This window comes from Camarhynchus parvulus, chromosome Z, assembly GCF_901933205.1.
Source record: "Camarhynchus parvulus chromosome Z, STF_HiC, whole genome shotgun sequence".
Lineage (NCBI taxonomy): Eukaryota > Metazoa > Chordata > Aves > Passeriformes > Thraupidae > Camarhynchus > Camarhynchus parvulus.
The window spans coordinates 52507440-52530514 of NC_044601.1; the positions used below are offsets into that span (position 1 = coordinate 52507440).

General features: G+C 35.7%; 1 protein-coding gene across 2 annotated transcripts in view; it reads right to left on the reverse strand.

Moving 5' to 3' along the window:
• Positions 1-23075, reverse strand: part of MAP3K1 (mitogen-activated protein kinase kinase kinase 1) — a 59921-nt gene that overhangs the window by 13512 nt on the left and 23334 nt on the right. For both annotated transcript variants that reach the window (XM_030969419.1, XM_030969421.1), the window contains exons 2-11: positions 10841-10991; positions 8652-8858; positions 6704-6904; positions 5831-5947; positions 5153-5301; positions 2723-2844; positions 1940-2021; positions 1639-1816; positions 929-1219; positions 371-492 (exon numbers count right to left, since the gene is read on the reverse strand). In XM_030969419.1, the coding sequence (XP_030825279.1) occupies positions 371-492; positions 929-1219; positions 1639-1816; positions 1940-2021; positions 2723-2844; positions 5153-5301; positions 5831-5947; positions 6704-6904; positions 8652-8858; positions 10841-10991 (1620 nt within the window). The remainder of the gene's footprint in view (positions 1-370; positions 493-928; positions 1220-1638; positions 1817-1939; positions 2022-2722; positions 2845-5152; positions 5302-5830; positions 5948-6703; positions 6905-8651; positions 8859-10840; positions 10992-23075) is intronic.

Below are 23075 nucleotides of genomic sequence, written 5' to 3' on the forward strand. Positions count from 1 at the left end.
GTTACAACTTTGGCTGAAGCAGGAAGAATACTGAGGAGTACTTGCTAATAGCTCTAAGTCATGAGAAATAGGCCAAAACAACCAAAATGGAGATGGAAGGGATGGGTTAATGACTACACCTAACATCTTCCTTTACTGTAACGAGGGGCAAAAAGCTCTTACGAAAACAAACTATACAATCACTTGCCTGCAAAGCCTACATATTTCAAGCCAGAAGTTTGCAAGTAGCAGTTAGGTTAGCAAAACAATGACATATATTTACAATCCACACATTTTATTTGAACACCAACTGGTTATACATGAATAGCAACAAATGAAGCTTTAAGGTGTTTCAGTAATAATCCAAAATTAAGTACATGAGACATCATACCTGTTAGCGTCTGCACATTTAACTAGTATTGTCTCTACAACTGGCTTGAGAAGTCGCTGTAGTTTAGTCCTCTCTGCCAAAGTGTGACAGGGAGTGTACACTAGCATGGCTCTTAAAGTTTTCTAAGAGAAAGGGAAAAAAATACATATGAAATCCAACTAGCTACACAATTTTTATTTTTTTAAAGAGACGTTAATAAGCATTAAAAAGTTGTAAATTCAGTTCTACATAAATTGTGTTCAAAATGTCAGCAAAATGTTCAAAGGATAAATAGCTTACTACATTACTACTGCTCAAACTGGTCAACTCCTCTTTGAGAGTGAAAAGACATACAAATACTGTCAATACTTAGCACTGTGGCAAGTGACACTGAAATCATGTCCTTTCACTTATGATGAGTATCTTGATCACCCCACTTCCAAAGCATACTTAAAAGTCACCAGTGGTGCTCAACAAGTACTAGGATTCCTGATTTCACCTATCTTCTCCCATTTCCTCCTCCTTCTAAAATGAAGTAATGTGAAATTAGTAGAATACGACAAGTAAACAGCTACTTACTAAAGCAGCAACATACACTTTGTAGACAGGGTCAGCACAGACCATGGACAGCACACTGCAGCAGGATTCTACCACCACATCTCCTGAGATGCTGGTCTGAGATGACCCACTAGCTGCTCCCAGAGCTCCAGCACTTGTGTTGTTTCCATTGCTGCTTCCAGAGTTTCCAGTGCTTTCACCATTAGCCAGTAATAGAGCACCACTAACATCATGGGAAAGACGTCTAAGTGCCATCTCTCGTATATTCCAGTTTCGAGAAAACAAGCAGCCAACTAGCTCCATCCCAAATACCTGCCAAGGAAGAAAGCAACATTACAGGAGTCAAAATGAATAATGCTGCAACTTAAGTACCTGATAAGAGCAATGAAAAAGAGGAAAGATATTTCTAGTTAAAAATCATCAAGGCTGAGTGCAAAAATATGTCCAAAGGTACAGTGTATTACAAAAGATTCTGTGATAGAAACAAAACTTCATCAATTAGATGCTACTTGGTTCTGTAAAAACTCTGTTAAGAGAATTTTAATTATTAAGTATGAAGTCAGTTTCAAGACATTAACAGTCCTGAAATCAAGGTCTGGCTATACCAGACAAAAATAATGGCAGAAATAAAGGAAATACAAGTTCTCATTTTTAAGTGTGTTGACCCCATGTTCAGCTGAACCCACCTTTACACTATAAATGCTATTAGGTCTTTCACAGAAGAGAATTACCTGAATCCATGGCTCAGCTGAATCTTTATATGTAGAAGGGATCTGCTGGACTCCATAATGAGTAAGGTTAAAATTGCTATCTTGAGTTCTTCTCTGTGATCCAACTGCTGACTGCTGCTGAGATTGTTGCTGAACCATACGGAGAACAGAAGAATCCACAGGGCTTGGCAATTCATGACTACAGATCAAGAACAACACAGATTACAAATTAAACATCTGAGGTAAATAATGCAGCATATCCAGAAATATCAATTAAAGATCCAGAAACAGATAGCTTATTGTATACCAACTGAATCCTCACCTATAGAAATCATGAGATCTCCATTTAGATCTACAGAGTGGACAGATGAGTGGCTCTCTGTTTCTTCTGCATTCTTCTGCCCCTGGAATACAGCAACAGGATCATATGCACTGAAGTTTTATAGTGTACAAAACCAGAAGATGGAATAACTACTTTAAGTTTCACTGAAGAACATTAGTTTCATAATTAATAATTGTGAACTGAGCCACTTTCAACAGCCTGAGCATTAAAATATGGGTGCTTAAACATTTTTTTCTGCATGAAGAAATGCTTCACTTTAGTACTACAATTAATATTTTAATTTATGAACTGAAATTCAGGTCCTTTTGTACCTCAAATGTACAAAAACTTTATTTTTTAATGCAAAAGTTTATATATTTTATTTGATGTATTAGAGAAACATACTTCATAATTCATTATATAACCCTAGCTAGCTTTACATGACTTTTATGCATTCTAAAGACAACTCACAGGGAGCTGAAAGTCCGTACCTAACTTTGTTCTAATCAGACATAGTGTTTTCACTCAGGTGAACTCTAAACCTGCAGGTAACTTCTCTATCAGAGCATCGAATTACAAACTCAGTTTGTGAATAACTGATGAAATAAGGTGTTTGAATAGTACCTGAATGACACCAAATTTTCAGAGTTACTAGTCATCATTTACAAGCAGATTTCTGGTTTTTTTTATTGAACATAAAACAAACAACTCAACACCATACTAAGCTATAATACTTTTGCAGGTTTAGAGTCACCAGAACCTGACAAAACAAAGATAACATACATATTGACATGCAGTGGTGGTGTAATTTGTTTCTGCAGCCATCTTCACACACAGTTAGACTCTCCTCATCCAGCATGCCTAACAAACAAATGGGGCACATCTGTTCTTCTTCATCCTTCATACTACAAAAAGAGACATTTGTGATTGTAGAAGAGGCATATCAGAATTCACAACAGGCTTTAACAGTGAAAAAAGATTAACTTCCAGTTTGGAACAGTCACTTCTGGATAACTTTAGGCTATTCATGAATCATTCTCCTAAAACTTGGTCTGAATAAGTAAGCAACCAGATTTTTAGAAGCACTGAGTACAGACAACACTTTGTTAAAATGAAAGGGAAAGTCACAGAACACATGACATCTTTTCAAACTAGGTCAGATACCAATTAGAGATTGAAAGGCCCAGCTTTGGGCACTTAACATTTTTTCCCTAAGGCTTCTTTAAACAAACCAACCTTCACTTTTTAATTTATCATTTGGGTTTGAAAGCCCAAGGAATTCTTATACTTTGAAAACTACCCACATTCTTTTTCATCACATTCCTTTCAAAGTATGGAGCCACAAGGCAGTTTTTCGCCCTTTACAAGAAACTGTAAATACTCTTTGATGAATATATTAAAACTCAAAAACGAAACAACTACTCAAGAATTTTCTGCCACTAACAGAAACTGATGGAACAGATTCACATAAACACTAACATACATGTCACACACAGATATTTAAAAAACCTATTTTCCCTTTTTTGCTGTTTCTGTTTTATTCTTATATGGATAACCATGTGCCAAAAAAATTCTTCTAAACTTAAAACAACATGCAGTGAAAAGCACAGATATTTAATCTACTGCAATACTGTTTAAATGTCCAAAACTCTAATTACTCATGGCAAAAAAATAAATTACAGTTGGTGTCCAGCTAAAACTTTGCAGGCATCCTGCATTTGTTCACCAGCAATATATTTTCAAAATAAAATTAACTTGCACATGCATTATTTTTATACACATGTATTCCTTTCTATTTCTCTGTAAATGCTTGCAAAGCTGTTTATTCCTTGAAAGCTCCACAAAGTAAGCTTACAATTAAAATAATTCTTCACATGTGTGTATATATATATATATTAATTTGAAACTTATTTTTGACAAATTAGCAGTAAGCAGAACATAATTGCTAGTCACAGGAACTATCAGAACAGAGTAAACTTCTAACTCAAATGAATCTGATACTCAGTGTTATCCAATTCCTATATCATACAAATTTAGACTTGGACAGAACAGTAGCTTCTTTCATTGAATCAGTATTGCAGGGTGAATCAGTACCACCAGGTGTACTGGCAAACAACTGAAAATCTTTCATCCTGTAAGAAGTGATAACTAATGCAGCAAAGTTCACAATCCTGTGGAAAAAAAATTCCTACACAAAGCATTGACATAAAAGGAACTGGCTTGTCAGATAAGTAGTTCCAGAGTAATTATGTATTTAACAACTTTGTTTATGCAACTTATTTACAGAGACACAGTTTGGAAAAAAAAGTAAAAGATGAAATGAGATTAAAGTCAGTCTGTATATCAGAATTATAAACCTGTCTGAATATATTCATCTTACTATATGCTCATTATCACAAAGTAACATATCAAGGTACTCCTTAAGTTAGATTCCACTTCACACAAAACAAAGCCTCAATTAGGCTTGCTGTCTTTGGTCTGACCTCTCTAAATTAAGTAGAGTTTACCCACTAAAGAATGCAAGCACAAATTATTTGTTAAAAAAAATTAATCAGTATCTTTTCAAAATCATGGAAAAGTATATACAAAAGAACTCATGTAGAAGTAGTCAAGGAAAAAAATATGAAAGAATAACACATCACTGGAAATTCATAGACAAGGCATCAATTCACAGGCAAGGCATAACTAATATGTTAATAGCTCTCTTAAAATAATTTAATCAACCATTTTTAATTAAGTAATTTTAAAAACATAGGCTTGCTTCTGTTTTTATATTTATGTATGCGTTTATATAGTGTGCATTTAACCTAAACATTTTTCAGTGTATTGTCAGAGGCACAAGATTTTCTCCAAAGCAGGACAGGAGACAAAGAAATCACATTTATTCTTTTGTTAACATTTGCACAAGTGCAAATTTAAAAAAAAGTTGCAAACAATAGGCTTCCAAAGTTGACGTATGCTTCAATCTGCACTCAAGATTTCAAAAGTTTGTTTCGCAAAATTATTTTCACAACTCTACTTAACATTTTCCAAACAGAAGTTACAAAACAAAAATGCTCACTTGGTACTACAGTGACTAATGTATGCTTGACTTGATTGCTTGCAAATGCAGAGACTTAACATGGCTTGAAATGAAAGCAGCTTTGAACAAAAATAATGTAGGTGATTCTGAAACTACAGAATAAAGCTTGTAATTCCTTTAAAAATACTAACCTGTTTTCTGAACTAGATGTAGAAGTACTAGATGATGACAATGTATGAGAATTTGACATGCGTGAGACAAACTTCTGGATGGTGTTACGAGATGGAGCTTTGATCCTCGAGCTACGCCTACTGTGATATTTCTGGAACAAACTCTCAACCTAACATCAGAAAAAGATAGCAACAGTCTTATTTATGCTATGAATATCTTGTAATTAAAAGTCATATTACCAAAATGTAAACTACTGCTAACAGGAAAAATCTATTCACCTTCACAATAATTCATTAGCAGTCACAGCAGCAATTTCAGAAGTCTTACTACTAAAAAGATCACAAGAAACATTTACACCAAAAACTTATCTGCTTATTGAAAATAAATAACAGCTTAAACTTCAAAATACCCACATTTTTTCTTCCCTTTACCAAATCAGTGAGACAGATCTATAAATCTTAATAGAAAATCCCATGAGTTGAATTACTCATCAAACTACAGCTCTCTACTATTTATACAATTATGTCTTATATTTGCAGGTAATTTTTTCCATTTACAGAACTCCTGAGACTGAATTAAAGATATAATCACAAACATATATTCTTGTTACTTTGAAATCTAACAGTTTTCAGATAGTGTCCTGAAGACATTATGGAGTGTATTCTAGATCATCATTACATCTATCAGAAATTGATTACCTCAAAGTTTTTCAGTGTCTTTCTCCAGAGCATTGGGTCTGAGGGTTCAAGCTGAAAGACCCTCAGCATAACAAACAGCAGATGAATACAAAACGTCCCACGGCCGCAGCTACAAGTCTGCAAAGAAAAGTATATCCTAAGGTTCTACTGACTTGATAATTTTAAGTCCACATTTAAATCTATCATAGAACATATCCACCCCTCAACAAAAATAAGTATTTCATATATAGGCATGAATGTTCTCTTGCATAACCTTACAAAAACAGAGAATTCCTAAAATATTATTAAGAAATGCATACATGAATGCATAAAATTATGACAGCAGTTTTCTATTTATTTTCTCCCCCTGCCCCCTTTTTTTTTTTATCAACTGTAGCTATTTTCATTCTTCATACTGGAAGTATTATGTCACAAGATGACATCAATCAAACTTAAATGACATGCTTCTGTTCACCCAGCCTGGATGTGTCCCAGTACTGCATCACATTAGTACCAAGAAAGCCTATGAAAAGGATCTCATTATGTGTATGAATGAAAGTATCACACTATTAAGGGAATTATGTGTTTGTAATTTATACACATTCCATGAATAGAGGAATTAACTGACCAAATTTTAGCCAAGAAAATCTAAGACATATAATTCAGAGCCACTTCTAGGAATGAGTCCTTTTTCCTTTTAAAAAAGAGAAACTGTAGACAAATGTAATTTGCAAATTACAAACCAATGTTGGTATTACATGAGTACAGATTACAACTTTTAAACATTAATTTATAGAACAATGATCATCAATTGAACTAATCTGGCTTTGAACAGTTTTCTGAGGTTAACTATGAATTGATAAAAGCTATAGACAAGACAAAGATGTTCCCTACCTGAGGCCCAATAAACACTCTGTATTTATTATCAGGGCTGTCGCCTCCAATTAAAAAGGAGTTGGGTCCTATCTGCTGCAGCAAGTACAGCCTGGCTCTCATCACTTTGTTGACACGGCGATTTGTCTCCTCAGGGCTGTACGGAGAGAAGCCATCTGGAGATGGGGCTCGTCGAGGTGGTGTTATCCGTCCGCTCTGAAACTACACAATGCCTCCGTCATGAGCAGCCAAAGGACAGAAAAATGTTTAAATAGGTATGGTTTGTTTACTTATTTACAGAGTAAGAGTCCCCAAAACCTGGAACTACTACAATCTCTTTGAGTATATGATTTAAATTACTTTTCTCTCATGCCCAGTAGCCAAGGGCAGAAGAAAACTGAAATTCTGCAGCTGAAACTTGTCTGACATCGGGACACAAAAGGAGTCTTTCATATTGCTTCTTATTTTCATGTTGTCATAGGTTGCCTTACCACATTACTACTGAATTATCAATTGTAATTCAATCTGAAGATAATAAGGGACTTATTACTCGATAAAGGAGATTATTCTATATAGCTGTAACATGAATCTATTTCCTAAATGAAAAAATGCTATGACTGCAGTTTAAAGAAGGGAATAAAACTTCAACAAAGATCAAAAGTTTAAGACATTTCCAAAGAAAATTTAAAAAAAGATACAACTTGCTCCCTTTTCCACCATGTAAGCAACTTTTAGATGAGGATGCTTTCGGGTTTTTTTGTTTCCCCGTGATCAAAAAGTAAATGGCTCAAACATTTTGGAAGATTGTCTTCATTTAAGTTCTTCACATCTCTAACATTATGAGATGCACTAATTGTTCCATCCCGTTTCAGATCTTCTGCTTTTATATGTATACATTGAATGTCACGTTAGGTGAAAGTAATCATGAATTCACTGTCCATCATACAAGTAAAATATAAACTGGATTTTTAATGCTTTTAATGTGAAACGTTAATGTAAAACAAAAACCCCAAGCAAGCAAAAATAGTTGTTTTCTCTTTTTTAACCTTTCAATTTCTCTTGTCAAGAGGAAAGGACCAGTGCTGCTGTCCTGTAACTTCTGATACTTATCTCTAGTTCAGAAGAATGGCAGTACATATTTTAACTGATACTGGAAAAACTTGCTTAGAACAGGAAAATAAAACCAATTAGATCTTATTTATCCTCTAATTGCACTGCGAATTGCACTCTGAATTTAACTGTTGATGAGCCTTTTTACAACAAGTTAGATTGTTAGATATTATTGCTCAAAATATACTCTTGGTCTTCTTTAATTAAGCCAGTTACTCTTGCTCAAAACATTCTATTCTAGATGTTCTCTAAAATGCAGTGACAATAACTGTAGACTTCTAACAAAGTACATACATAAGTCTTCCCTAATCTGTACATAAAGGTAAGTTCTAAAATAGAGGATCACTACAGCATACCAGTAAGACTTTTCTACAGGAATTTTCATCTCATCCACAGTCCCATCCTTCATGGAATATACCTGCCCAGAGAACTGACAGGCAGGAGACACTGACTACAGTTATTAAAAAAAAAAAAATAAGACAAGAAAAAAACCCCTCACCAACGAACCAAAAAAACCAAACCAAACAAAACAACAACAAAAAAGCCTCTCACCAACAAAAAAACTTCTTCTATCAGCACTTCTTCATGCTAATCAAGCTAAGAAAACATACATGTATTCATGATTGAGTACCTATATTTCTTTGTTTATTCCCTAGCAATAACAAATGAAAGCAGGACTGAAGGAAAAAGAAAACACACATGAGAAATACTATATGAGATACATATGTTACTCAAGTGATATCCTGTAATAACCTCTTTATATCAGCATCTTGCTCTACAGAGGGAGGACCAACTGCCCCTATAAGCAAAATTGTGGAATATAGCCAAACTGAAAATTACATCACAGCTTGCAACTTACAGGCACTGGAGATACCCTTTTTCTTCTAACACCTGGTGACTCAGATTTAACTGTCCTAGCAGATGATGAAGAGGAACTGCTAGGAGAAGGACTACGTCTTCCTTTTTGCGTAGGTGAAGAAGCAGTGCTATGTCCTTCAGCTTGAGGATCTAGACAGAGTTTGTTCATTTCTGATCCATCTACTTTTCCAGGGATAGGTTTCACCACCTTGCAGGAATTAAACCACATGTTAAAATTATTAATTGGTAATTTCACATTAAAGCAAAGCAAATTAATCAATAATTCCTTTGCTGTAATTAAGTTATTATATGGATATCCAAATACTTCTTAGGCCATACTACTAACATTTGAGAGGAATTAGCTTAATGATCTATATGCAACACAAAAGCAAGAACCTTTCTTCCTATCAGTTTGTGCAGCTTATATTAGTTATGGCAGCAACTGATTTCATTCTCAAAGTACTCCTGTAACTATCATTCATGATACCTCAAAAATCAGCTGTTTCCCCATTGGGATCATAGAAGCCAAAATAATTTTCTTCTCTACTGTTCTTATCAAGAGCTATAATACTGGATGGATCCATGCATTCCACATGGTACCAGCTTAAAAATACTAGGGCTACTATTTCTTTAACACAACACTTTTGCAAAACAAAGACTTCAAACATGGAGGTAATCCAGCAAAATTAGGTGTCCCATTCTTTGTAAAAACCACGCCCAGGTTTTTTGTCTGCCATACAAGCAAAACAGCTACACCACATCCAGTACCTGAGCTAACCACTATGCATGGTGGATAGTAGCGGGTGCTCAAGCAAAGGGAGCACATACACTGTTGTAGTGCTTTGTAACATCAACACTAAATTTTGACATTGAGAATTGGAATATTTCAAGACATTATTTCATCTTTCTGCCAGTCAGACCCACATAACGCATAAGAAGAGTAACATCCCTGGGAATCAAATTGAAAACAGTCACATTGGGAAGATTCAGTTTTAGTTCTTCATTTCTCAATGTTTCAGAGGCTTGACTCAACACTGGAAGGAAGATCCAAGCAACAACTCAGATAAACACAGCACATCACTCCTAGAAAGTTCCAGAAGTCTCTTTAAGACAAAAACTGAAAGGGCATTTCCATCCTGAGGATAGTAAGAGATATCTAGACTCAGTGCCCACTTAAAAAAGCGAACAGGATAAAAGAGAAATATAAAGAGCAGTGAAAATCCTTTTTCCTCTCCTATCAATTAACGCAGTGATATTAAAGCAGTAATGCCTCTCCTTGCCTGGAAGATCAAAATGCAAATTCATGTACCTATGGACAAACTACTTGTGCTTGAAAACAACAGAAGTGTCAATTAATAGTAATTGAGAATCTAGAACACCAAATCTTGTATTAACACACCCACAAACCTCAAGGGAAGTGGGCTGAGCAAGGAAATAATTTCAAGCTATTCAGTAACCCAAAAACATTTAAATTTTTAAAGTTAGAATTGTGTTATTTGAGCCTTTGAGGTAATGGGGTTTGGTGCACTTTAAGTATTTTCAACATTATTTCTCACAATATGAGAACCAACAGAACCTTCTTATTTCTGTTCCAGAAAAGCTGTCCCCAAACACTTGCCTACTGCATCAGATGATCTTAACTTTACATTAGTGGTACATGGGAGTCATATCAACCAACTATGTTCACAGGTAAGTAATAGGTATTAATTAACCAACATTATACTGAATAGAATTGGAGCCACTCCTAAAGTATTTCAGGTGTGATCTACCTACGTTTCTTAAAAGCCATTTATGCCAAAGCAGGATCCAAAAGGCTAACAGAACACTGCCATGCAAACTTCATGAGAGCTGAGAGCTGGCTGAAGGAGCAGCACAGTTTGCGTTTTCTCCGGGTTGTAGCAGGTTTTTACCCTCGGTCGCTGGAGGGCAGCAGCGCCGCGGCCGTGCGGTACGCTCCGAGAGCAGCGCCGCGATAACGCCTTGGCTTAAAAACAAACAGCAACAACCGCAGGACACTGCTCCCAGCCAGCCACGCAGCCCTGATAAACACCGCGCAGGAAACGGACACAAGCACCACAACTAAGAGCAGAGAAATTGTAAAGAAAAATAGGTTTCTAATAGAAAGAAATTTAAGTGATTTTTATTTGTAATAGCTCCTACAGATACTGTCCTTCCATCAGTGCCACTTACCACAGGGCCTCTTCTGCTTCTTCTTTCCAGCCATTCATGCTTCCAGGCTGGCATACATGTTGCCTTGAGTTTCTCCCTGATCATGCGCTCTTCTGGGCGGTCATCCATCTTCTGCAACCCCCTAAGGGTTTCTTTATTCTCCATGTCACGACTACAGCAAAGAAAAAAAGTCATAAACACAATTAATTTCAGTTGAAGTATAATGTCACAGCATTCTTAAACTTTGTGCCACCCTATTCTCCCTCTCCTTATAATGCAGCTGCTAAAACATTATTTCCACCAGACTACAAGAAGCCTTTTGAGAGTTACAACTAATCTCTTCTGCCATTTGAAGCAGAATACCTGTTTAGAGGGATATTTCTTTAAAATGTGTGCACTGCTTGTAGCACTGAACACCCAGTAAAAATGAAGATCTTGGCAAACACAAAACCAATACCAAAATTACCCTCTATGTAATGTCAAGCCATTCATCAAAGGCTTCACAAATGTCGCAATGGTTCATACATTTCTTTCTCCGTTTAAATTTAATTTACAAAATTAAGATAAATTAAAGATGAAAAATTCCCATAATCATAGGATGCACAAGCATGAATCTATGTACCTAGTGCCTCTTCATATATTAACTCTGCTCAAAAACAGAGAACTCATAAACTAACACACAGTAAGTATCAGAGAATACTAAAGTGGCCTGGGTTGGAAGAACTCTTAAAGATCATCTAGCTCTGACCCTCTCACTGTGGGCAGGGGCACCTCCCACTAGACCAGGCTGCCCCATCCAACTTGGCCTAAACTGTATTTAAACTAGATGCAGAAGTCACAAAACTAAGGCTAGTGGCCTTGTGAGTTCTTTCCAGGTGACTAAAGACTCAAGAGCTCTTAAAATCAGTAAGAGCAAAATACAATAAGAGCAAAAATTGACAGCAAGTTGATATCTGTAAAATGAAAATTTAATCCACCTGGGCTTGTACTTTTTCACCTACAGCAAAGTAGTTCCTTGTGATTGCTGGCAACAACAAAAAGGCAAGAAATACTGTCAGACACTGAAAAACAAATACAAACAGTCTGGAAGATTTCCTGATTCTGCTGAGCTATCTGCTAAATCACCAAGAAAACCACATTCTTAAGCAGCAGCACATGATCCCCACCCATCTTCTTGAAGCTAATGCTCTTTCAAAATAAGCAAGCTTGATTAAGCCATCAGAATGAGATTTTATTCTAAAAATAAAATCACAACTTAAAAAGAGAGAGTATATAATAATTTAGCTACAAGCACTGCTTTCTTCCATGCAGTCTCAGCTTCTAAAACATTTAGCCACGCATTCACAAGTGCATTTATGTATGATGACCTAAAAATATATCCCCTGCAATATTCATTGCAATACAATGATGGTAAAATTACAATTCCTATCTTCAGCAGCATTGTATTACTGAGGTAATTTATCACAAATAAGCATGCTTTAAAGAAAATGAGAAGTTTTTGCACGTCAGAAGGAGAGTACTGTTATTTTTTTTCTTCTCTTATTGTAGAGACAAAGGAAACAAAGGATTCTGAGGCAGGAAATAATACTTCCTGTTCAGTGCTGAAACGTAATAAGCAGATGGACACTGTAAAGAAAATATATTTTTTTTCAGGCTAACTTCTAAACCTACTGTTAATAACTGATTTTAGATACGCAGAACTGTGTGATTCTAGTGATTAAGGACTTAAAAATGTTTATAAGTAGAAAAAAATCCCCCTAAGAATTAATGTTTTTTCAGAGGTAAAGCATTCACACTTGCTTAATTTTAAAAGTAATGCAGGTGAATTCCATAACACTGCCTTTTAGATACAGACACAAAAGTAGAGATAATTAATGAAAAACAAAGATATTATAGCAGTAGGTAGAGTTCAAATGAAAAACATGCCTGAAAATTTCAAATGCAGAAGAAACTACTGTATAAAGAGTCAACTTTAAATTTTTTTCTCAGTCAAAAAAATCTGTTCAAGGACAAAAAATATTTTATAAGAACACAGCTCTTAAGTAATATAGGCACAAGTTAAAACATCATTATTTTTATATTAGTTACTTCATGGCATGAACCATCACAGTTGCATGAATACTTCATATACTAGACAGAAAACACCAGCAGTGAAAGAACGACACAGTATTTCATTTGTTCATATAACCATGATTAACTTCCCAACTGATACAAAAAAAGTCTTTTAGAGGCCCTTGGACTTGAATTCATGAACAATGTAATACAACAGTAGAGGCTTTACAATCTCTGCTTGTTCTCTAAAAAGCAGAAGCAGCTATCTTCCTCTCATGTGACAGCTAAACCGATCTACTCTTTTCTGCACAAAGAACTCTTGTGCTTTCTCTACACGCAGGTGGGAAAGACCAACTGTGTCTGAAAGCTTTTGCTTAGTAGATCAATTATCTCATGCAGAATTTAAGTTGTATGTATACCCATATGTATTTCTTTTTACTTATGGAGCACAACTTCTTAAGTGATCGAAACAACTTCATATTTTGTATCTTAAATCGTCTTGGCTAAAATATTCATTAGAATATTTGTGCCTGCTGGGTCTGTGGAAAAAATATTTTTCCTGTGACTGCAGTGAACTCCTACACACTGCAAGATACCCTCACCTTGTGACCCTGAACCTACATGGTTCAGGGTTTGGTTTTTTTGTTTGGTTTGCTTTTTACATCTTAAGCAAACTCTCTCATCTATTCCAGGCAAGCTAATGTTTTTCCTACACAGCAATGTCTAGATTGCCAGTATCAGATCACTGTACCTCAGCACAAAATAAAAACAAGAAATCCAGAGCATATTCCACCAAGGACTTCATCCTGCAGTGTACAAAGTATTTTGATCTTCACAGAGCAGCGCCTATTTGTGATAGCCACATACTTAAGTGATTCTCAGGTGGTGTTTAATTTGAATCACAATACAATGCTAATGAGCAAGCTAAAAACAAACTCAGAGAACATGCTTGAGCCATGCTTACATTTCTCAACAGCCCACCCCTGTGCTTCATTAGGAAGCAAGGTTTTTGCTCTTAAATGTTTCAGCTTCTCATGAGTCAAACAAAAAAAGATAAAAGGCACTTTTTTCCTGATAAATTTTAACTTTGTAACTTTGCCTCCTTCCCCCAACTCCAAGTATCTTCTGAATTCTTTGTATTGGTATTTTCAAACCAACGGACAACAGCTCCTGTATTAATAGTCAAGAAACTCCAAAGAAATGGGTCTAAACTGAGTTCTAGAGTACTGAGCAAGGCCAACAGTGTGATGAATACTGGAGTTTAATGCATAAGATCACTGATATACACTTTAATAATTCCATTATTAACTTTGGATTATTTGCTTCATGAACTACAAAACTCAATACAGTAAGATTAACACACTGCATGGAAACAATCACTGTAACATCTTACGGACCAGAGAAAGCAAAATGTCCTTCATTTCTGTGTCTTAATTTTGAAGATCTGCAAACAGCAACTGAGTACCTAGATCATTAACAACTTGTTTTCTGTGATCAATGACTCAGTATTTTATACTGAGGTATGCATTACACATGCTATTTAGTGAACTATGGTAAAGTACATTAGCAAACTTCTAAGAGCTTAGTGAATCCAGTACTAATTCTCTCCAAATATTTTTCTTACAAAAGTATGTAATGGCATATGAAAGCTCAACTGTAGCTCCAGTTCATTTGCCAATTGTACATTTCATTGTACTTCTCAACAATTAGATGTCTTGGCTTCTCTGCTATCTTGTATGGGTAAGAAAGCTTTATCCAATAGCCAGAATAGACACATTTTATTAGCAGCAGGAAGACAGAAAAAAAAGCAAGCTCTGAAAGAGGAGTCAATTCACCAAGAAAGGGAAAGGAAGTTCTATATGCTGTATCTTCAAGTATCCAGTCATAGCAAGGAGAAAAATTATTAGCTGTTGTGTTTGTTTTTTTAAACATTTGTCTCAAGCAAATTAGCAAAAGTAACTTGCATATGAGCAGTGGTCAAACCATGGGGAACCAGAAGAAACATTATGAACAGAAGTAGTCACAAAACAGCTATCTCAGAACAATCAGTGAGTTACTAACAGGTTTGATGGAGGAGCACTGGATGAGAAAGAACACATACAGCAGACATTTTATAATCTGTCCAATAAAAATGCTATCTATTATAAAAATCACAGATGGAAGTGACCTTAGATGAGATATAAAGATCTCATTTTGAGGATCTTAAGCAAGAAGTAAGAATATGGTCACCCAGCTAAATGCAATCCAAGCCTCAACAGGTCCCAAGAACACCAGGCTGTTAGCCAGGCTGCCAGGAGGCATGGTACATTGGAGCAGCGCTCAATGTGAAGAACAGGGACAAAAGAGTTAGCCATTCCCTGAACTGAGGAGGTCAGCTACTAGTACGTTAGGTAACTTCTTGCCACAGTTCCAGCACTGCTCACAGTTTCTCTTTTGCCATTAAGTACTTCTAATGAAATCAAGATTAGTAAATAAGAAACTGAACAAGATGGACAAGTCATGGTCTGACCTCCTGACCAGTCTCCTGTTCCTTCTCCTGATGATTTGCTACTGCTGATATCTATCATCTAACCACATGTGTCCATTCTAACAATAAAAAAGGTATGGCACATACTATGAAAAGCGTCACAGAGAACTTTCTCATGCTGGTAATAAATGGCAGCAACTGCCCCTTAACAATAGAATTGAATGTGCTACTTCCTAGAGGCAAAGGTACTTGGCTTCCTAAAATAGTTACAGACATTTTAGCTGGATGTTACAGAAGTGTGAAATTTAGTTGTATTATTCTGTTAAAAGTGCTTCCTCGAAGGCTGGTATGTTAAAAGGCGCAATTGTCAAAGAGAATATTTCACTGCTAACAGGACAATATTCACAATCAAAGCTCTAACTACACAGACTGAGCCATCCCCTTCAGTGGAACCTCACAGGCCCTGGTAAGGAAGGATATTCCTTCCTCTGAGCCTCAGTGATGAAGGCTCAAAACTCCAAAGATGGATGTCAAAACATACAGAGGTAGATTTCCTGCACAGGTTTTCTAGCTCCTGTGAAGTAAAATTCACCTATATAAAACATTTGTTTTATTTCTTGCTCTGAAACCACCTAGCTAATCCTTTGAGATACATTACTCAGTAGCCACAGAAAATGAGGCCTCCTACAAAACAAGAAAAAACAGCCTCTGTTTGCAACAGATACTTGCTACAAAGCTAATGAAATGGGCTTCTCTCCAGTGTATTTCTTAAAAAAGCTATCAGACATCTCACACCAGTATTACAGAAAAGTTCCTAGGGCTCTCTAATTCTTTCTCTCATTATTTAGTCAGCCAGTTGCAGTCCAGATTGATCAGGGTGTACACACAGGTGTTTTCAAAACAGCAGTAATGTTACATGATCTCTCGGACTCTACACTTCCATACTAAATGCTTTAGAGAGAGAAGCTGGTACTTCATCTCTAAAATGCTTAAAGTTTATGCCATTATCGAACAGAATTTCTAGGACTTCCAGGAGATATATAAATTATATTGATACAAGAGACCCAAAGGTAATAACAATTGTGTAGTTTAATTATTTCAATTATGAATTTTGCTTAATATACCCAAAATGAGATGATAATGGTTCATATACTTATATGACAAACTTCAGCACCCCAGCAGAGAGCAGAACCCAGTATGCCCAGTTCATGTTATGCCAGCTGAAGAGAATGTGCAAGTCCTGTCCCCACTGTGGTGCAACAAAGCACTAGGTCTTACTTCAAAAACAGCAGTAATGTCATTACAAAGACTGAAGAGGAGTGCTCACTGACAACTATATGACTAGTTCATCAGCACCAGGTTGTAGGATCTCACACATAGGTGTTAGGGATTCTTTCCCCCTGGTCAGCCCACCAGAGCTGTCCTCTAGCTATTGTAAGTGTAAGAACAAGTTTTTCTTGTTAGGTATCATGTAAGTCAACTCCCTTTTTAACAGAATCAAATTCTTCACTTCTAGAATGAAGTCTGATCTCTTAGACACCAAACAGATCTTTCGTTCCATATTCATCAAGGCTGTCCTAGCTCAAATTAGGAATACTGGCTGAAATGTGATTGGCTAACATATAGAAAGGATCAGATCAGAGCAGATACGGCCCTTGCTGATGCAGAAGTCAGAAGCCATTAACAGAAAGATGACAATTAAAGGTAGGGTAAAACCCAAAATACAAGTCCTTAAACAAAGTTCTCACTGGAAACGATTTTGATATGTCAATATGTCAGGTACATATCCTACTGCTTCAAGTGTCTGTCCTATTTTTTAAAGACAAAATTTCTTATTGTATATTAGGTGTATATTAGTCAGAGAAGAATAAAACATCTCCACACATGATGCATGGGATTAAGAGTTTCTTAGCCAATTTTACTCCCCTGTCACCAGTAGAGAGCATCACATATTTAATACAAAAAACTTATGCTTTGAATCAGCTTAAGATACTAGGGTTAAACAGATAAACCTGCACACCACATTCTCCACCTTCAATTAGAATGGTGGAAATAAGATACAAACAAGTAACTTGGACAGGAGAATTTAAAAGCTACAACCTACTAAATTATTTCTGTAATAGTTATAAATAAGAAAAAATTTAGAATGTCTTGGTGCTGTTTAAAATGGCAGAATCATCAGCAGATACCAAATGTTCAGAGATTACTGCTGGAAAGTTCTCTCAGCAAAATATGATCATAAAAATAAACAATGAAAGAAAGCAAATTAAAAAAACCCTGAAAGCTTGTATATATTATTTCTAGAAAACAAACATAACATCCTCCACAAATTTTAGGTCTTAATGACTGATTAGTTTAGTCTGGCCTCACAGAAGGGGACAAGGGATGCAGAAAGAAATTTAACAGGACTCCTGCTCTTTCCTGAAGAATGATGTGACTGACATGCTTTCATGATAATCATTATTTCGCACCAGGGTTATATTTGTTTCTTAGCATACACTGCTGACAATTACAACCAATTATCATTGTTATCAATTAGTTATACTGAAGTGGCAATCAGAAGTTATGAAGCAGGCCCCTAGTATTCTAAGCATCCCAAATTGTTTTTTTAGTTTATGTTGTTATTTGGTACTCATTTTTTAAAGTCTAAGCTTTATCTTTTTTCCTCATTTCACACTTCTTGTCTATATATTTATCAATCCAAGTCACACTGGGAATTTATATCATTAGTGTGATATCATGATATAAAAAGAGTAAGCTATACTAAACAGGCACTAAAGAGAGATATGTCTTGCTTATTGACAGTCAGACCCATTCAAAAAGGCCTTGAGTTCTGAAGATTCACGTATACACTGAATTTTGCTCAAAGGCCGAAGTGGGCTAAATGGTTCCACAGAGATTTCTGATTGTCACAAGAAGCTTTCCTACAATGCAGAAATAACAAAAAATTCCTTGCAAGCCTATTCTGAGTAACTGCTGGGTGAAAAAAATATAACCCTAGCAACCCTGAACCACTTATGGTAGATACATATTGAAGAGCGTTATCTTCTATCAGCAGAGAGCCACAGGGGAACTGGCTCTCACCATGAAGACCCAGATTTAGGTTCTGTAGATCCTTAATGCTCACAATGCAGTGGCTTTGCAGGTATAGGGTGCCCTGTGCTGAACAGGGTTGTCTCCTTTGGAGACAACAACCCTCCTTTTGGTGGTATCTGTCAGCTAACCTAACCACAGGCCAACCATACTGTAACTACATCCACTTTAACGATGGCAGCTACTACTGCAAATGTTTATTTTTTAAAACAACAAGCTACCATGACAAAAAAAAAAAGAGGAAAAGGCATTCAAAACTTCTGTGAGCATATGGCTAAAAATTATACAGCCTCAGAAACTCCTGTTTTGTCTTCTTTAAAATCCACAGAATAAAGAGAAAATAACTACAGGAATCTTACCAGATCAGGAAGAAAATGTTTAGTGAGACAATTTTTAAAAATTAAAAAAAAAATCAGTGCAGTTAGCAAGCAATAAAAATATTTTTCCATAATAATAAATCAGGGCTCTATAACAAAACAAGAAAGTCAATATAGGACAGCAGGTATACTCCTTAAAAATATATCATTGTTTCTTATCTTCAGTGGGTTCCTGAAATTTGATTTTAAAACTTTGCTGCTTTCCCATCTTACTTATAACAATGTACTTAATTTATAGCAATGCATACTCCTTATGAAATGTAAATCTTGATACTAACTAGAAATTACATACTGTCAGAGTAAAAATGTAATGAGCTCATTTCAGTATGATATGGGTCAGGGTAAAGGAAATGGTTATTTTTAGCATTTGCTTAAAAATTGACTTACAAATTACAGACTCGTTCACTTAGCAGTGTGAAAGCATAACACAAGAGAAGGATTACTCTATGAGAATTTCAGCTTGTCAGCAGTGACTTGAGGAAAGACACTGTTCCATGCAAATCACATTTGATCAGAAAGTCTTTGCATTCAAGTTTACAGATTAATCATTTAATCCCAGGCTCCTAGGCACAATACATTCAAGTGTGCACAAGTGACTGCTAATAACAGCATCATAAAACATGGGCATCCCCCCATAAAAAGAGAGAAATAACATTACATTGATCTAGAAAGATGCATCAGAATCTGATAATATAGACAGATACTGCACTTATGCAAAACACGCTATTTTATGAAAAGGAATAGTCTGATTTCATCAAGACATACCATACAAGAGGAATTAGAAGCAGTATGAAGCTTTATACAGTACTTGAGGGATGATGTAAGAGTAAGAGCTATTAGGTCAGCTGGTATCAGTTTTCCTATTTGTGAAACATTCTTAAAAAATGAAACCAGCAAAACTAATTCATTTTTATCTAGTGACAAATATGTGGTCCTTCTAAGACCAGGTTTATGAAGTATTTGACACGAAGTGCTAAGTCTTAAAGAGACCCTAGTGGTGAATAAAGATGCCTTAATTATGTTCAGATTTCAGTTAGCACACTGACTGCCACCAGACTATTCCCAATGTGAAGGTTTTGTGGGCTACCAAGAACTGTCATCCCCTCTGCTTATAAAAACCAGTGCTCAGAACATACAGCTCTACACACTGACTGTCTGCATCCCACTCTGACCACTATCCTGAGATCTCTAAAACTATGGCTTCATTCATTACAGAAAAAGTAATAAGTGGAGGGGGGCAGAAGGTAAATTGCGCTTCATGCAGAGTGTCATCAGATAGCATTCACTTACTGTGAATTCAAAATGTTGTGGAGGAAGCTGCAGGTGGCACCTTCACTTTTGCCTTTCAGCTGTCCACCAGAAAATGCTTTGGCTACTCATAATTTCTTGCATTTATTTTGGCAATTTTTGAGACTCAAGTACTTTTTAGTATTCCCATGCTTGCCAGCTTTAAGAAATATTATCTTTCCTCCAGGATTGTGTGGAGTGATTGTTTAGCAAAAATTCTTAAAGTACCATCACTTTACTGATTACACCCCAACTTTGCACACTGAAAGCCACTGCATGCATAAGATAGTACAAAAAGATTAAAATATATGACCTATTGGAAAAAATAAACCACACTGTGGAACATCCCCAAATCTACACAGATATTTTTTTATTCATCTCCCACTACTGCTTTATTCAAACATTCTGGTTTGTACTTACAGTGTAGTTGGAACTACAGGGTAGGTGTAGCTGGAATTACAACATAGTTACAGCTGGAACTACTATGTTACAATGTAGTTGGAACAAATTGGTCTCTAACGTCATACAGGACTTTGAGACCGCAAAAATATATTGAACATAAATAGTAACATTTTAAAACGAGTGACAAACACTAAGTAACACGAGTAACAATCATGTCACCTGTATGTACAGCTGGCAGAATGCCGAACAAGCTCCTACTGCTGTTAAAAACACTTTTGAAGAGGAATGCAGGAAGGCTCTCCAGAACTGGATAGTTAATATTTTACTGTCTTCTCTAATCAGCACCACAACTGAGTAAGAGCAATTACTGCTCATTACTACATTCTGAGATTTCCTCCCAAAGGTAACTTGGGAGCATGGGGTTTGGCTGGGAAGGAGTTACAATAATTGTAACTTCTTAAGCTTTCATACATTATTGATGAATCAGAGTAGCTAAATTTACATTTTCTTTTTATTTGTCCAGAAGAATCAGAGAAGGAGGAAAAAAAGTTGTGAAGAATGTGCAACATAGAAACAGGAATAAACACAGGCAATCATGGAACACAAGTCTCGTGGGTATACAGAGGAGTTCAAAAAACAATAAAAAGTTAAACAGTTGAACTGAAAAAAAATCTCTAAAATACTTATTTCAAAAATACTAAAAAGTAATAGCAGCACTCACTGCTTGCTTTATGACCATGGATAGATATTACATAAAAGTAACTTTACAAAGATTCTTCATTTATCCTAACCCACAAGCACATAAGAAGAAATAATCTTTGTCTTTGATGGAGAAGCCTCACATTGCTGAAACTACAAAAAAAGTATGATTACAAAAGAGCTCATTTACTTTCCCATTGAGAAAACTACTGGACTGTTTCTAAGACAAGCACCAAAGGTATTTTCAGTGGAAATAATGTATAATTATTTGGAGCACAGGAATATAGAGATATATGTATACTTCAGGCAGAGGAAACATGTTTTCAATTATAAATATCTTTCTCTCACCTATTTACCCTTAAAAAAAGAACTCAAGAAGCAGAACTAAAATGATGCACTTAAAATTCAAGTTTAGCTTTACCTGGGATTTGAGCTAAATATTTAATACTGGCAGTCATCATAAATGCAGTAATTAGTACTTCAAAAAGTGCATGATGACCAATCCTTCTTTATAACTACCTGCGCATTAAACTTCTTGCTTCATCAGAAATTGACTGTCAACATTCAAGACAAAAGGTTATGATTTTCTTTACATTATTGACCAGTTAAGATATCAGTTACATTTAATCACTTAAAACTAACAACTACTCAGATCATCTTTCAGGTAGCTGGCAGCAAGTCTGCGCCCATCCAAACTTTTCAACAATAAAGTTGAAGCACAAGTGCAAGAAAAGACTTCAAGCCATGAACCAGCAGCCAAGAAAAATTTGAACTGCCATGAAATTTATCAATAGTAAAGGACCCTGAAAGTTTATAGACAAGAAGCAGTTAGTAACCACTTGTGCAGTACCCTCAAGCACTACTTCAGCTGAGATAGCAGCACTCTGTGAAATCCATGGCTTTAAAATAATAAAAAAAAAAAACATTAACACACAAGTGTATTTTCACATTTTTAAAACTGCTCTCCCACATAGACCAAAAGACAAATATTGTGCTTGTTCTGCAGTAGTATACAGGCTTTTGTGGACTACTCATGTAAGCTCATCAATGCAACTCTCAAACATCTATCTCCTGTCCACAGTTGTGTTTGACCTCTACCCCATCTAAATTAATTGAACTGATGGAGCAGTTCTCTGAAATTTATATGCTATTATTAAGCTTCCATTTTGAATACTAAAATAATAAAACCAAAATCCTTTCATGAATAATCTGAATATATGAAGAATGTTGGGATGCTCCCACATAAGGTTCATAGTGTCTAAATATTCTGCACTATAATGACAACATTCCTTTGCTTCACTACTGCCTCCACACCCAAAGGAATTAAACTAATATTTTGATATAAAACGTGTGGTTAGGCTCTCATGAAACACTAAGGCGTACCTGAACTTTACAGCGACATGAAAGCAATGTAGTGATTCTGTGAAACCAGAAAGGCTGAATGTACTAAAGCTTATATAACATTAAGTCTACTAATAAAAATTAAAGTATGCATAAAAGCAAACTTTTTCCAATATGCCAAAATTAAAATAATTACGAACATTTTTGATTGGTTGAAACATCCCTTAACCTCACAGACAAACAAAAAGTTCTGGGATTTTCTCAAACTTCTCATGAAACATGTTTGAGAAACTTGTGTAAACAAACATCTGTCTGGAAGATGACATTTCACTATTACACATAAGAAGTAAGGTCATACTGAAATTAGAATTTCAAGTAAATTTGGGCTTGTTAAGAAAGCCTTCTAAAGTAATTTTACAGCATGGTTTTCAAATATCTTTATTTGCAGACTTTATTTCAAAACAGTACCTTTGTACAGAGAAACCCTGCCTTTCTTATTTTAGTTTTGTTAACTAAACAGTTAATCCTGGAGAAATAT